General features: G+C 45.4%; 1 protein-coding gene across 1 annotated transcript in view; it reads right to left on the reverse strand.

Annotated features, from left to right (window-relative positions):
* Positions 1-15,142, reverse strand: part of ripor2 (RHO family interacting cell polarization regulator 2) — a gene marked incomplete at both ends in the record, with an annotated part of 52,937 nt that overhangs the window by 411 nt on the left and 37,384 nt on the right. Inside the window, 15 exons of the mRNA XM_080516557.1 lie at positions 44-127; positions 277-479; positions 910-1,074; positions 1,190-1,351; positions 2,170-2,302; positions 2,390-2,552; positions 2,669-2,838; positions 3,904-4,653; positions 5,287-5,433; positions 5,795-5,924; positions 6,902-7,050; positions 7,128-7,253; positions 7,487-7,530; positions 7,933-7,996; positions 8,525-8,674. Coding sequence (XP_080372683.1) covers positions 44-127; positions 277-479; positions 910-1,074; positions 1,190-1,351; positions 2,170-2,302; positions 2,390-2,552; positions 2,669-2,838; positions 3,904-4,653; positions 5,287-5,433; positions 5,795-5,924; positions 6,902-7,050; positions 7,128-7,253; positions 7,487-7,530; positions 7,933-7,996; positions 8,525-8,674 — 2,640 coding nt within the window. The remainder of the gene's footprint in view (positions 1-43; positions 128-276; positions 480-909; positions 1,075-1,189; positions 1,352-2,169; positions 2,303-2,389; positions 2,553-2,668; positions 2,839-3,903; positions 4,654-5,286; positions 5,434-5,794; positions 5,925-6,901; positions 7,051-7,127; positions 7,254-7,486; positions 7,531-7,932; positions 7,997-8,524; positions 8,675-15,142) is intronic.

Below are 15,142 nucleotides of genomic sequence, written 5' to 3' on the forward strand. Positions count from 1 at the left end.
CTGTTGCAGCAATTAGGGAAATGTGAAGCCGCGGGAAACTCACCTGCAGACAGCTGAGCGCCGCGCACGCTGCCCTCTGACTCTGACCTCCAGCCTCCGACAGCGCCTGAGTGTAGCACTCCACCGCCTGCACAAACACACAAACACTCAAATGACGTATTTTGCGCGAACATGAGTTGAAGCTCATGGAGAGCCGCCTTTCCACGGACGGCCACGATAACGTGCATGTTCATGAAAACAGAATGTGTACCAACCAGAATGTGCTAAACGACTCACCCGTGACCTGAAGTTGCCGTTGGAAGCTCCAGAGGAGAGGTAGTCGGCGGCTGCCTGGTTGACCTGCAGGTTTTCTGAAGTGAGCAGGGAGGCCAGGGCCCTCAGGGTGACGTTCCGGGGCCACAGACACGACGGAGGTACTTCCTCCAGCTCCGTTAGACATGTGGAGGAATCTCCGCTGCACAGGACCTCTGCTAACACCTCTGAGGGTGGGATTGACACACACAAATAACATTTGATATTGAATGCAGCCGAACAGACAGTAAAACAATCATAAAAGGGTCGATAACATGTTGCCACAATCGCATTATGCATCTTTAATGAACGACTGTATTCAGTTTAAAGTCTTGATGATGTTTTCAGAGTCACTGAGAGCAGAGATGATCATTTATATATATTTTTTGCATGTTCCTCTTTCCATCCATGGGAAGGTGGTCAAATAGTGCAGAATTTATTTCCTACACTTGGTGGCGAGTGTTTCAAAGATGGCCGACCAGCGTGGTACAAGTCGCAGACTACAGGAGTAGCTTTTCTTAAATAAATCTTAAAGAGATCAAGATCAAAGTGTCTTATTATAGATTCCTGCGTGATTAATTTTCCGGGATGAAACTGAACTCTGCATCCAGCTCGTACCTTCTCTGGCCAGGTGCAGCAGGTGCGCCTCCATGTCCTGCACTTCGTGCTGCACGATGTAACTGTGGAACTGAAACACGGTCAGGACGTCCTGAGAGAGCGCGGCGGCAGGCGCCGACATCACGTCGCTTCGGTCCACCATCTCCCCCACCACCACCCCGATCACTGGAGAGAGGAGGGAGAAACAATGGCTCATATCTGAGTTGGCTTTTTTTGGGGTTTTTGTTCATGGAATTTTAAAGCATAACGTGTGCAGGAGGAGCCCCGGGGATGAGCCGACCTGTGTGAGCGCTGTGTGGGTGTCCCTCCTGCAGGGCGGCGGTGTAGCGCTGGTTCATGTGTTTGAGCACTCGGTCCAGGGTGGTGTGGAAAAGTCCCGCAGACCCACTGCACTCCGACCACAGAGTCATCAGCTCGGGGCGCTCGGCCAGGCTCGGGAGGACTGGGGGGGGGAAATAAACACGCTTTGTTATGTTCACATTAATGACGGCTCTGTTTTAGAGTATTTGGCCACTGTTTCTTTCAGGCTTCATGTCGGTCAGCTGTAGTGATGTAGATGAAGCCAGGTGATTGGTCCATTCCATTTAGATAATTCCACATCGAATAATCTTGTGTAACTTAAGCCGAGGTAATATAATAAATATGTGATATAATTTGTATTACTGTAATATGTTGTGTTGGCCTTTACTGAGGTGTGTGCATGGCTACGATCTGGAAATGGCTTTACTTCTACATCCAACAAGCTTCTCACAGGTTGGATTTTGGCTGTAAGTTGAGTTTATTCCCTCAGTCTGGACTCACAGGCTCAAGGTTCTGTAATGTTATGTATGCAATCATTGAGCTCTACAACAGTGCTAATTTGTTATTAATTGACCACAATTCTATTATGTATACATTATATTATACACAGTAAAATAAATACAAATATATTTATATGGGAATAAAAACTATAGATATGTGCAAGTACATGTAATGTGCATTTAGAATATATTGTATGTTTTACTTTATATATACATTATGGTCAATACATACATACATGTAAGAACTGGTTGAGGTTTTATTTTTATTTTTCAGGCCCATCTTTCTCACCTGAAAACAATTTTTTTTTAAATGCTATTGTTTTCCGTGTTTCTCTCCACTTTTCGGCCGACTCTTTGTCGAGAAACAACTCGTGGTAATGATCCTTTCTTAGACTGCTATAAAGCATAAGCTAGGCGCGTTAATACTTCGTTACGATGCGGTGTCTGGTTTGGTACCCACCGTCGGCTGCAGACGTGATCGCCCCCAGTCTGTCCACGCTGAGCTCCGCCAGCTCCTCCAGCAGCTGCGTCTGTCCGGACAGTTTGAGGAGCAGACCGCGACGCTGCCACACACCGACGCCACTCGTCAATACCTGACGTTGAACGCAGAGAAAGACACAGAGGTCAGATGTCATGACTATCTGGATGCATCTAATCAGGTGTCAGAGGAGGAGCGTCACCTGGATGAGCTGGTCGCAGTACTGCAGGTGGATGACGATGGCCACGTCCAGGTTCTCATTTCCAGTGGTAAGTGGGAGGGGGCTTCCTGCCACGCTGTTGCCCACCCCAGTGTCCTCCGTCAGGGCTTCACTGAGGTGCCCCCTGGCCTCTGGGTGCTGGCCCCTGAGCAGAATGTACCAAGAGTCTCCACTTAGTGGCAGTAGCGACACGTGGATGGGTGGAGGGTGACTGGTGTGCACCCATTGGGTGGGACAATGGTCATAATAATCCTCACTCACCCAATCCTCTCGCCATCAGCTTCAAAAAGCGGAGACCTCTGCGGGATGTTATCGTCGCCGGTGTCCTCATCGTCGAAGTCAGATGTGTTGAGGAAGTCGAAGCTCTCCAGGGCGCTCTCCACGGTCAGACTGAGGCTGGACGACCGGCTCCTGTGACCTGGCAGACGACACTGAGGGAAAACAGGATGTCAAATTTCCTGAACTTTACAAAAAAAACTGGGTTTTGTGTCATACGCTCCTGGGAAAATTAATCGCATGCGATGCAGTGAATCTTCACCTGCATATGTGACAGAAAATCCAGTTAGTCTGATTGAATCAGGAGGAGCGATGCTAATGAGTGATTTGTGAGTCACACAAGTTGACGTGAGCTCATTGTTGGTTGTGTAATCGACCCTCTGTTGTCTTGTAGACAACTGTTGATATCATCAACACATTACAACAGTGGCATTTGTTCTTGGAAGCTCTGCAATTAATTAAAGAGTCAGATAAAAACACAATGAAGATAGAATTTCTCGTTTCTCCCACACTTTCTCCTGCTTTATGCTCTTTGTAACTTTACTGTTCTGCAAATATCTTTGAGTGTGTGCTTACTGATCCCCTCAGTCTGTTCTTCATTTACAGTTTTTTTTTTTCAAATAATGGTTTGGTCTTGTTTTCATTCTTCAAAAAAAAGGTGCATGCAAAAAAAAAAGAAACTCAGATTGATTTCCTATATTGTTTAGTTATAAAAAAATTTACCTTAGAAGTGGATAAAACCAAGAATATAGCACCATACAGTATTATAATATTAAATAACATAGCATATATATATATATTTCTTTAATCAGACACCTTTATTACCACGATGAGAATGGTTTAAAGTTGAAAGATTTCAGTTTATATGCCACAAGTGTTAGATTAAATGTGCAAATATTTTATATCTCCAAATTGTAGTAGATGGACAAACCACAAGTGGTTCAAGCTCATCTCTCAGTCTCGTGCAGCTTTTTCACTAAGTTGAGTTTTTCTTCCTTTACGGTAAATCTCCATTTTCATTCATTATTTATGTGTACTTTTCATTATTCATCTTAACAATTGGAGTACTAGAATTGGTGCCACTTGGAGTACTATAATTGGTGCCACTTTGACTTCTGTGAATTAGCATTCACTCCACTCAGATGTTGAAAGGAATATTTCATCCTCCGAGCCTGAATAATTTAAGCGTCTGAGATTGACACCGAGTGTAAATGAGTCACCTTGAGCAGATCCTCCAGACGCATCACCTCCTGCTCCAGGTCCTGCAGCTCCCTGCAGCGGTGGGTCAGTGACTCCAGCCTCATCAGCAGGCTGTGGATGGCCTCCTCCAGGCTGCTCTCCAGGAAAGCCCTGCTTCCCTCTCCGGCCCAGCTCAGGTTCCCTCCGCCCTCGGCGGCGCTCCCGCCGGGCGGCGAGATCTCCGAAGAGGTCAGTCGCTTCACGAGCTGCCTGGTGAGGCTGCCCGCCTCGTCCGTGTCCAGCTCCACGGGCTTCAGCTCGTCGGCCTGATCCAGGAAGACGTCCTCGGGAGCCACGGTGGACAGGTGTCCGTCGGAGCATAAGGACGGAGCGGCTGAGCCGCAGTTGGAGCCGGAGTTGCGCTGGGACTCCGTGCGCTCCCACTCAGAGTCCTCCGCCGCCTCGGCCTCGTCGCTGGCGAGGCTGGCGCTGGTCCTGCTGCCTCTGCTGGCCGTCTCCCCGTCCTCTTCATACTCCTCCTCCTCTTCCTCCTCCTCTAAGTGCTCCTCGGCGATGAAGTCCTCTCTCGTCGGGAGCACCTGCGTATGTAAAAGTTCCGTCTCCGGAGGAGTGACGGTGATCTCGGGGTTGGACTGGCCCGGGGAGTGGGAGCTGGGAGCCGGGCTGGGACTGGGCGTGGAACCAGACGTATCGGAGAAGGTGAAGGAGAGGCGCTTGCACTCGGCCACGCCACAGCCGCCGTTCTCGAAGACGTCGTCTGGTAAAGTGGACTGAGGGTGGAGGGACAGAAGTCAATAAGTGGCACAAACAGAGATGGAGGTGAACTGGCTTCAAATCAGATACTTATAGTCAGGAAAGTACAACAGAAAGCATTAGAGTGGAAAAAGACAGAGAAGACATTCTGAAAACATTCACTTCAACCTTTAAATATTTAAGAACAGCTCTGATAAAGTATGGATTTTCAAGGTGTGGGAAGATAATCCCCCCCGGCCCAATAAAGTCTGAGCTATAATGCACTGCACATATCCCATCAAGGTATTTTTGTTTAGCTCTCTCTCTGACTTCCAGGTTTCAGTAGCTCTCTGGCGCAACCCAGGGGAGACTCACACCACACTTGGAAAACCATCAAAAAACAATGATAGAATCACACGGGAAAGTAAATGTGAGCAGAACCCCAACAAGTAAACGGACAGTTCCAAGCATGTCGTGCAAAAAATGAAAACAAAAAACATGCAATCAGCCACACATGGCATTTTTTCAGTCTACTGAGAAGGACTGAGCAAACCCAGGTGTGTCCACAGGAGGATGGCACACAGCCGGGTCAGAGGGGCCAGGGGCAAGAGGCAAGGGGCAAGGGGCAAGGGGCAAGGGGCAAGGGGCAAGGGGCAGGGCAATGCACTCACATAAACCTCCAGACTGGATTTGGGCCTAGGCCGCAGTGAGGCCAGGTCACCAAACGAACGACTGCGCCTGAGCTTCTCGAGCAGGGTGTCTCGGAGCATGTGCAGGAAGGAGAGGCGCTGACGCTCCACGGGATGCGGCTGCCACTTCTTTGCACAATGCACGCAGGCAAATAGGACGAGGTGTTGGGCGTTCGAGTGGGAGCATGTGAGCGAGATACAGGAGGGATGGATGCGTGAAGTGGTTGAGAGTGTGGGTAAAGGGTTATAATGCGGAAATGCAAAGAGGAGGAGGAGGAGGATAGCAGGGAAATGGATGAGGGTTAGTCTGAGGGGGCGGTGCTGGCATTGCTTAAAACAGCATGATGCAGCAACAACAAAACAAATCAAAACAACCAAACTTTCCCGGCAGTGCTTGGGGTTAGTACGCACGGGTAACCGAGTTTGCTAACAAACTGAAAACAGCGACTGAATGTGCCTCCCCCGCCGAAGGACTCGGTGATGGACTCACAAAGAAGGATGTGTCCTGGAAGGTGGGGGTCTCCGGCGTGCCCTGGCTGTAGACCGACACTCTTCTCTGGAGCGCCGTGGCTTTGCTCACGTTTCCAGATGACAGAGTCAGGTCCTCGACGTCGAAGGGACTGAATAAGAGGAGAAAAAAAAACAAGGGACCTTGTTTAATCACTCTGTAACTTACCTTGGTTTCCTTTTTCTTTTGCCCTTTATTTGTAATAATCTATGACCTGTGGAAAACTTAATAAAAAAAAAAAAGATTCCTCTCCACTAGGTGGCAGGAAAGCACATGTTATGTCGTCAGCAATTTAAAGCTTTGTCACTAATCAGTTGTGGGACTCAAGGCTTAGTAGAATCAGATCACCCAACATAAAAAAAAAAAAAACGGTTTCCTATCTTCACAAGCGCATCATTTTTCTAGTCAATTTATCCCTCTCAACTGCTGGGTCATTAAAATAACAGGGCGTAAAATAAAATGTGTCTTTCTATTATAGAGAATAAAGACATATCACTAGCAATTCAGTTGAATTATATATTTTTCTTTCCAAAATCTTAACAAAGCAGAGCCAGTAACAAACTAGAGGTCAGTTGGGAATCTTCTTATATAAACTTGCGATTATCACAGGTATGGTTTAGTGCCGTAGCTTTCCGTTGTGAACATGGTTATTAAAGTGCTGTAAGAAAATGTTATCTCTCTATCCATCTATATAATCTTCACCATCTCCATTTTCCTCCACAAACTCAAGATAGCGTCCTCCGGTTTCCTCCCACTAAGCTGCAGGACGTATAGGTGAACATACAGGTGGATTATGATTTGAGATCAGTACAAGCAGGAGATTACGGAGAAATGTGTTCTTCAAAGTACCATTGCTCATTCTCTTACCCCTAATTTATATCTCACTTGTCTCTGTCCTTTTTTTGCAATTCCAACCTTCACTAAGCTCCACTTCAGACTCTCACATCTTCCTCGTGCTGCATTTAGGAGCCAATTATGTCCACATGGAGAGCCTGAATCTAATGTGCATGGAAGATGTATGGATGGAAGAAGGTTTTAATCACTTGTTCTTTGAGATTAAAAAAACAAAAAAAACCAGCGTGTACTTACTACCACGTAACCTCCAGGTTGAGTTTGATGGTTCCCAGGTCGTTGACGTCCACAGCTACCACCTGAGGCATGGCAGTAAACAGCTCCTTGGTCTCACAGATGACGCTACCCACAAGCATGTGAGTGGCCAAACCCTTCAGCTCCGTCACCTGTTCCACAAGTGGACTTGTTTATTTGACTCCAGTCAGGAATGAATAAACCGACTGCGTAGCTGTCGGAGCAATACCTTGATGTTGATGAGGTCGGTGATGAGGGGCATGAAGACCATCTCGTCTCCGTCCCAGCTTTGTCTGGAGTTCACTTCAATCCTCCCCTTCAGCTTCCACCGCTGGCGCCCGTAACGCATGAAGATCTGAGGGAAAGAGCAGCGGAAGCTCAGAGAAAAGAAGGTAATCTGAACTGACCGGGCCGTGAGAGCCTCACCTGAACTTTACACAACATGTTTCTACAACGGAATTAAAGTAGAAATATCAATGATCACTCTTCTAGATCTAATCCAAACAAAGTCAGACTTGAGGTTTGTTGTGTTCATAATAATAATAAAATAAATAAATAATAATAATAATAACAATAATATAAACTTACTTCATATTGGTCTCCAGGACAGAGTCGAGCAAAACCTGCCAAACCTGTTGGATAAAGCAACGTTTTTTCAGATCAAAGCACATATATCTAAACTTGAAGGGAAGATGGCATTGATACAAGTCATGTTAAATTATTGATCAATAGCTGATTATGTAGGATTTTTCTCAAGCTTTAAGAGACATCATCGAATCTAGGATAAGAATGTTTACAGCAGTGCTAAAAGGTATGCACATGCAGCATTTCCTTGCAATAATAAATGGATTAAGTTTATTTTTCATCAATTAAAGTGCAAAAGAAATAAGAAAAGAAGTTATTTGGAGTGATTACCCTTTGCATAGTGCAGAATGCCAAATAAAATATACAGCAGAAGCAGCTCAACTTGTGACTACATGTCACAGTGATGAAACCTTGTATATCAATTCACTGTCAAAAGATCCTTCCCTCACCTTTCATTTTGATATGAAACTCTCCCAGGAGATTCTCCAGCTCGCTCTCAAAGGTGCTCATGTTCTGCAGGAGGGAGGGAGATCAGACTGATTACACTAAAAACAGCAACAAGCACAAAAGCAATCAACTTCTCTTCTGATTCGTTGACATGGCCAGTCAACAATAGGATGAAGAGGAGAAGCTGTGTGCGTTTCTGATATTTAAAGGTCATTTATAATCATTGCACATCTGACCTTGCAGCTCAGTGTGAGCAGCTGGATCATCTGTTTGCACAACCTGCGATCTTTCAGGTGTGACTCCATATCGTGTATTATATTTCTTTAAACTATCTCACTGGTTATTCAATAAAACACTTGGAAGTGAGACTTTTCAAAAGCTATTTCAAGGGTCAATGTTTACATGAGGTTTTTGAAAGCCACCATAGAAATGTAGCTTTAAACGGATCAAAATTGGACATATTCAGAATAAAAAGTGCTTTTATATAAGGCTCAATATTTTAGCCATAGAGCTTGACAAAGACTAATAAAAAATGTAAAAGGCTTGAGACGGTGAGTAGCATCTGCGGTTACGCCCTTGCAGCCGTGCGAGTACCTCGGTGTATTCCTTGTAGCGGCGGTTGACCTCGGCGATGCTCTCTTTGGTGCCTTTGGTGGAGGGAGAGGAGGAGAAGGCCTGCTTCATCCGGCTGGCGCCATCTCTCAGCCGGCTCTGGATGCAGAAGGCCTCGTACAGCTCGTCCACCTGAGAGCGCACGGACACACAGTCCCTACAGCTTTAGTCGGGACACTTCCATCGGTGCGTGATCGCACGTGGACTCACCGGAGAGAGACTCGTTTTCTTTAGTTGGAAATACGATTCATCAAAAACAACACTGGACAGGGAGCATACTTTCAAAAACTTCCAACTGGTATCTGAATTATTCTGAATTATCTCACTGGATTCGATTCGATTTTCAGGAGTACCTGATTAAAGTATTTCCACTCACCATTTCTGTGACAAGATGGTAAGATAAAAGGCTTGATCTCATGAAATTATATAATAAACTAATTTTATCGCATAAAAACGATAGAACCATATAGAGACGACAAAGCAGCTCAAACAGATAAACAGAGAAAGTGAAACGACAGATACGGCTGCTCCGCATCAGTAACTGAAGCCTGTAGCAGCAGACGCTCGAGTCGTGGCCGTCTGCGACCCTGGTGAGACGCTCCCACAGTGAGACAACGACACGTGAGGTTCGGATTCTCGTTTGCCCGACTTCAGTTGCAAGCCTGATCTCACCCGATCCCCACAGGGGGGGGGGGAGCGAGCGGCTCCGTCAGCGTCCCGCTGTGCCACTGTGAGCTGAAATGTCAGACTTTCGGCAAAAACGAAGCGGAGAGGAGGTGATGCAACCTGACATGGAACGGCGAGAAATGTACTTTTCTGTTCGAGGAGCGTTGGTGAAGCTTGTGTGGTCTGAATATTACTGAGGGAAACATTGAAACGGGTACATTACTAAACTGGGCGAGTTGGAATAACGTGGTAGTGGTGGAAATGCTGGATTTTGAGTGACTTTGCTCTTCTCAGCTCACCCCCCGGTTGACCATCCTGACTGTATTTTTAAGGCACTTTTGGTCACTTCCACAATATTGTTCCTCATTCGTAAGTGAACGCACAGTGCTGGTTATGCAAACTCTATGATTACGTCACTTTGCCAATGCTCCACAGCATAATTCCTCGAGTTTTCAAATATGAGTATCTGCCACTTCCTCTTAGAAGCCACTTAGTTTCACATTTGCAAAAAGACAATACTCCTAAAGGAGGCTTAATTAATGTTGAATATAGCTGACTCACTCAGCAATTTCTCCTCTATTATATAATCTACCAGAGGTCCACATTTCTGCATCCTGTCTGGTTAAATTTTAAGCATCCTCAACTCGCATATGATCCGAGTCGAGCAAAACAAAACATCTCTGGCGAGTGTCATCAAAGGAAATATCGCTGTCTGCCCGACGAGAGCGCTGAAATATTGATGCCTCGCGCACTTTATGGCTCTCATTAGAGAGGAGCAGGAGAAAATGGGCCATTCTGGCTCCTGTCGTCCAAACAGCTTCCCCGGGTGTTTGTTTGTGCATCTTTGTGCTTGAACTGAAGGCTGCCGGCATGTTTCTGAAAGGAGACGTTGTGATTCTACGCGCAGACATGTTGACATGTGCGAGGACAGCATGTTTTTTTTTTTTTTACTGCGATGGGTGGATTTTATGGTGAAAGTGGTCTACAGAGAAATGATAATACAGCAAGGGGAGTGTAATAATAACTTATACAACACACACACACAGAAACACAAACCATTTGTAACAGCTCCACCTCAGCAATCCCCCACCCCTGATGGGACCCAGCCCGTCTGTCTGTCTATGGTATGTGGTCTATGTGGTGTGTGTGAGTGTGTGTGGGTGTGTGTTGAGGCTGCAGCAGCTGAGCTGAACCAGCTTTAAAACAACATGCAGCCCCAAAACTGTTTTTCTCAGCTCTGTGACCGAGGCCGGCTGGTCCAGAGCCAGGTACCGACAGCTTTCCGTTGTCAACAAAAGGGGAAAACATGAGCATTGGAGCTAAGAAGCTCCGAAACACTCATTAACTGAAGTGAACTCTTTTTGCACTTATTAATTCGAGAAACGCTATTTGCAGCAGCACAATTCGGTGAGCACACGACAATGGATCGCCGTGTTGGGACGCTCGGCGCCTCTCGGAACAAAAGTGGCGTCTGATGAATGGCCGTTGTTCCTTCCAGGGAATCGGTAATCAAATCATTACCAGCTAATGAAGCTATATTTTGTCCTCAATTACAATCGCCTCTCGCTGCCTTCAAGGAAATGTCCTTTTGAAGGTCAGCCAAGCTCCCCTCCAGAGGGTGGCCGTCAGCATATTGCTGTGCCTCAGGCACATTTCAGCCCAGAATGAGGAACATGAAAGGCAAAACACAAACAAAGAAACAGACAAAATGCTCTGCCCAGACAGATGAGGGGGGGGAGGTTGTCCATGTCTCAGACATGCCCATTTTTTGAGCGTCCGATAGGAAAGAAGCCATGCTGATGCTCGGCAAGAAGCAGATACACACACGGGATGTGGTATCTGTGTTGTATACACCTCCTATTGCGCTCCTCCTCACTGTGAATCCAATCACTCCTTTCCTTTGTCTTGCGAGGTGCTTTGTGTTATTGGAAAGCTTCTTCAGATAGATCTCATATGCCACAGCAGAGTTACCAACAAAACAAAAAAGGAGGTGAAACAAAAAAAACAACCAAAAAAAACAAAGAAATATAAAAAGATATTACACAAGTTGTTCCAACTTTAAATCAGGTTTTTATGAACAAAACTTTTTGGAATTCTCTGGCTCGAGCTTTTAAAATGCAATTACTTTCAAGTTCTGCACAGCTTTCATAATACTAAGGTAATGTATTTTTGAACTTTTCCATCACGATCCCAGGTTCAAGTCTCACAAATATTTGCAAAATAGCATATTGGTTGTTCTAGTCATGTGCTGGATCGTCGAATGACATGTGACACAGTATGAGGTGCATGTCTGCCAGTGAACACGAAGAACACTGAAGCACTCAGAATAGTGAATACTGAGATGGAAACTATGCAATTCAGGGTCGCAGGGCGCTGGAGCCAATCCCAGCAGACTGAGTGAAGGCAGGATGCACCATGGACAGGTCAGTCACATGTTTCTGGACTGCGGGAAGGAACCACAGACACATGCACAGAGAGAACATACAAAAAAAGGCCCAAATAGACTTAATTTCAGTGTGAGACAGTGTCTGAGAGCAAAAATCTGCCAATTTATATGAAGATTAAAATTCTGCACAAACCAGGATACCAATGGGGCAAAGCATCTTGGTTCAAAAGTCACATCTGCTTTAACGTGCATGTCATTAAAACCCACCTGAACTCTCTTCATTAACTCTCATCAGATGTGAAGACATATTAAATGTAAATGTATTCGGAATTAAGTCCTCGTCTGGACTGTGGTAATTACAGCTCAGTGGAAGGTAAGGAGGGTGTGTGGCTTCGACACCAACTGAGGGATCATGGGAAGTTCTTTATTAGGGGATAATTATGGTGAGGAGGAGGATAATTTGGTGTTCACATTCACTTAAGAGTGAATAAAATCTCGGTCATTATTTTGTCATAGCTGGTTAGAAAAGTAACCGAGTCACAACTTTTGTTTGGTCATTTGTGTGTATTTTTAATTTTTTTTCCCAATGAGATCTAATTTGTGGTTTTAAAAGATTATCGTGCATCTATTGAATATATTTGACTTTAAAATGTGGGATTTTTATTATGTGCTAAGATTCTTTAGGAAATGGAAGAAATCCTCTTAAGATACAATTATTGTCCTAGATCAAAGGATAATGGAACACAAGCAAGCACACTCACACACGCACACACGCACACACTTTCTGCCAGGGGCCAAGTGATTATAAGCAGATTAAAACAGGCGGGCCACACCAAACATCATCAAACACACACAGGCTCGTGTCTCTGGGGAGCTGTGGGTGTGTGGGTGTGTGGGTGTGTGTGTGTTGGTGGAAAGATTAGCATTCAAGGGAGGAAAAGGGGGAGGAGCAGAAAGTGCCCCTTATCAAAAATAATCACATGCACAGTCTACACACTCATTTTGGATTGAATGTGGCACTTGGTTAATGCACACACACATTATCTGGTGGGGAGAGGGGGCACCTGGCAGCTGCTCTTCTCACCTTCCATCTCTGTCACTCATCGCCTTAATGATGCCCTGCTGATACCGGTGGTCAGAGCTTCACACAGACCCTCTACCCCCATGCAGGACGGCATAGGGGCGGCACTGTGCCACCTGCTTCCTCCGTGCATGTGCCAATTATTGCTCAGACATCTGCAGGCGGCGCAGGAACAAAAGAGCGGGCTGATGTGAGTCACCAGCGAACAACTTGCTGACGGACGACTGTTAAGTCATCGCTCGCGGCAGCTGTCCCGCACAAAGAGACATGCCTGAGCCCGAGCACAGACAGTGACGGACGCGCACCGTGCCTCCCAGCTACTGAAACATCGCATCTGTCAATGTCGACATCGTTCAGCACGTTTCTTTACACGTTTACAGCATCAGTCCTATTTCACATTTCGTAACAATATGTTGTTTGCATATTCAGTCAGACTGGCTTCACAACAACAGGCCGAGACCAATACAACTATTGATACAGAGTCTATGCCCAGAAAATGTCATTATTTCATTGAAAGACAAAGTCTACAAACTGAATGTTTGGTCATTGGCAGCCCCAGTTCTCTTATTTGATGCATTATGTCGATGAGGAGAAAGGGAGAATGCTTTTTTAACCCTCCCAATGTGAAATAAGTCAGCGTCTCTCCTGCCAAACTACACCCTGAGTATAATAATGATAACAGACTGACTGACTTAAAGGGACAATTATGATGTCTGCCAGATACAATTGTATAACAACTTCTAAACACTCAAACCACATCCGACATATCTACAAGAGGAGCTTTACAAAATACATTATCCACAAACAAAGCTGACCTTCAAGTATCTTACAAACACAATTTAGTGAAGTTTAATCAAATATGATGATTCAGTTTTGTGCGAAATAATATAAGTGGAATATAGGTGATGATCAAATGCAGGGAAAATAAAATAGAATAGACTAAATAGTAATATTTTGGGGCATTTATTGCTTGTGGCACAGCAAACATCTTGCATAGTGAGTCGAGAGGAGCGGGTCACGTCGCTGCTTTATTAAGATTTTAATTTGATGGTTTGATTGCCACATAAATGGACCGCTAAACATCCATGGTTCCAAACAATAAATCTTTTATTAGACTCGATTAATTTCTCATCACTTCACATTGTCAGAGTTGAGCAGAAGAGCAGGTCTTTATATTTAGAAAGCAAAGACTTTGCTAAATTTAACTTCTTCGCTCGGCTTCAACTTTTGAGGCTTTTTACCTGCCTGAAGAGATAAATCAGAAACGTCGTCGCTATTTTCAAATATTTACAAGTACATTCAAGTCTATTTTCGGTCAGAGCCCAAACGAGGAAACGAGGGGCTTTAAAATGATGCGGGATGTTAAGCAGAAAAGGTTTTTGTGTGTGTGTGTGTTTGTTTAACAGCATCCTGTGACACCCTCACAAGACAGAACCGGCACTGATGCGTTTTTCTCCTCGGAGTCAGCAGTGAAGCGGAGGCGCTGATAGACTTCCTGAGTTTATAAGACATCATTACCTACTTTCATTTGACTCTCGTTAGTCCTTTAATTCCTCCTCACGCAAAAAGACGGAGCCAAACTGCCCTGACCCAGATTCACTGTTGCCCTCGAGTCTCAAGAAACACGTGCGACGCAACAAGAAGCGTCTCTTTCTCTCTATCTGTCTGTGTTGTTGTTGTTGTTTACACTGCTCGATTTGGACCAAACATCTGAAGGTCGGTATTGCATTGTGTCTCAGGATGCGGGTGAACATAAAGGGGTGGACGTCACCCAATGGTCGGCTCCCTCCAGCTCCTCGGGACTTCAGAAGCTCGGTGGTGGTGTAACCATGGTTACCTTTGGAGCCGCGCTGTTGTTTGGGCGTGTGTGTTCAGATTGCCTGCTGTCACGTCTGATTTGACGCACAGCAAGAAAGACCATTTCAGGACTACAAAAGACGTGAATGCAGAAGGAAAAAAAAAAAAAAAAAGAAGAAGTTGCTCAGCCTTGCAACCTTGTCGGGGATTAATGTGTCCAACCGGCAACCTGTGAGGAATCTACAAAGGAGGATACAACGGGGGTGGGGTGGGGTGGGGGTGGGGGGGATAAAATCCTTAACTGGCAACCTCAGTGGGGAAGTTTTCATATCAACGGCAGAAACAGCTGGAAACTTCCCTCAAATATCAACACGCGAAGCAGAGAGAAGCAGGAATGCCAGTCGAACGCAGCAGTGGTACTGAAAAGCTCGACATGATCCAAAAGCACCGACTGGTCCAGGGACATAAATATGTTTTTGATCTGCAGCTGCATTATGAACCTGCAGGATCACGGAGGTTGCTTGGCACAGGTCTGCTCTGTGTCCCGGGGACAGAAATAAACATGAAGGAGCAGCATTCATTTATTTATTCCTCATAACTGGAGCAGAAACCGAAAAAAAAAAAAAAAAAAAAAAATCCTGCTGCAACTCTCCACTCTTTTCAATCAGAA

This window comes from Blennius ocellaris (assembly GCF_963422515.1).
Source record: "Blennius ocellaris genome assembly, chromosome: 20".
In the NCBI taxonomy this organism is placed as follows: domain Eukaryota; kingdom Metazoa; phylum Chordata; class Actinopteri; order Blenniiformes; family Blenniidae; genus Blennius; species Blennius ocellaris.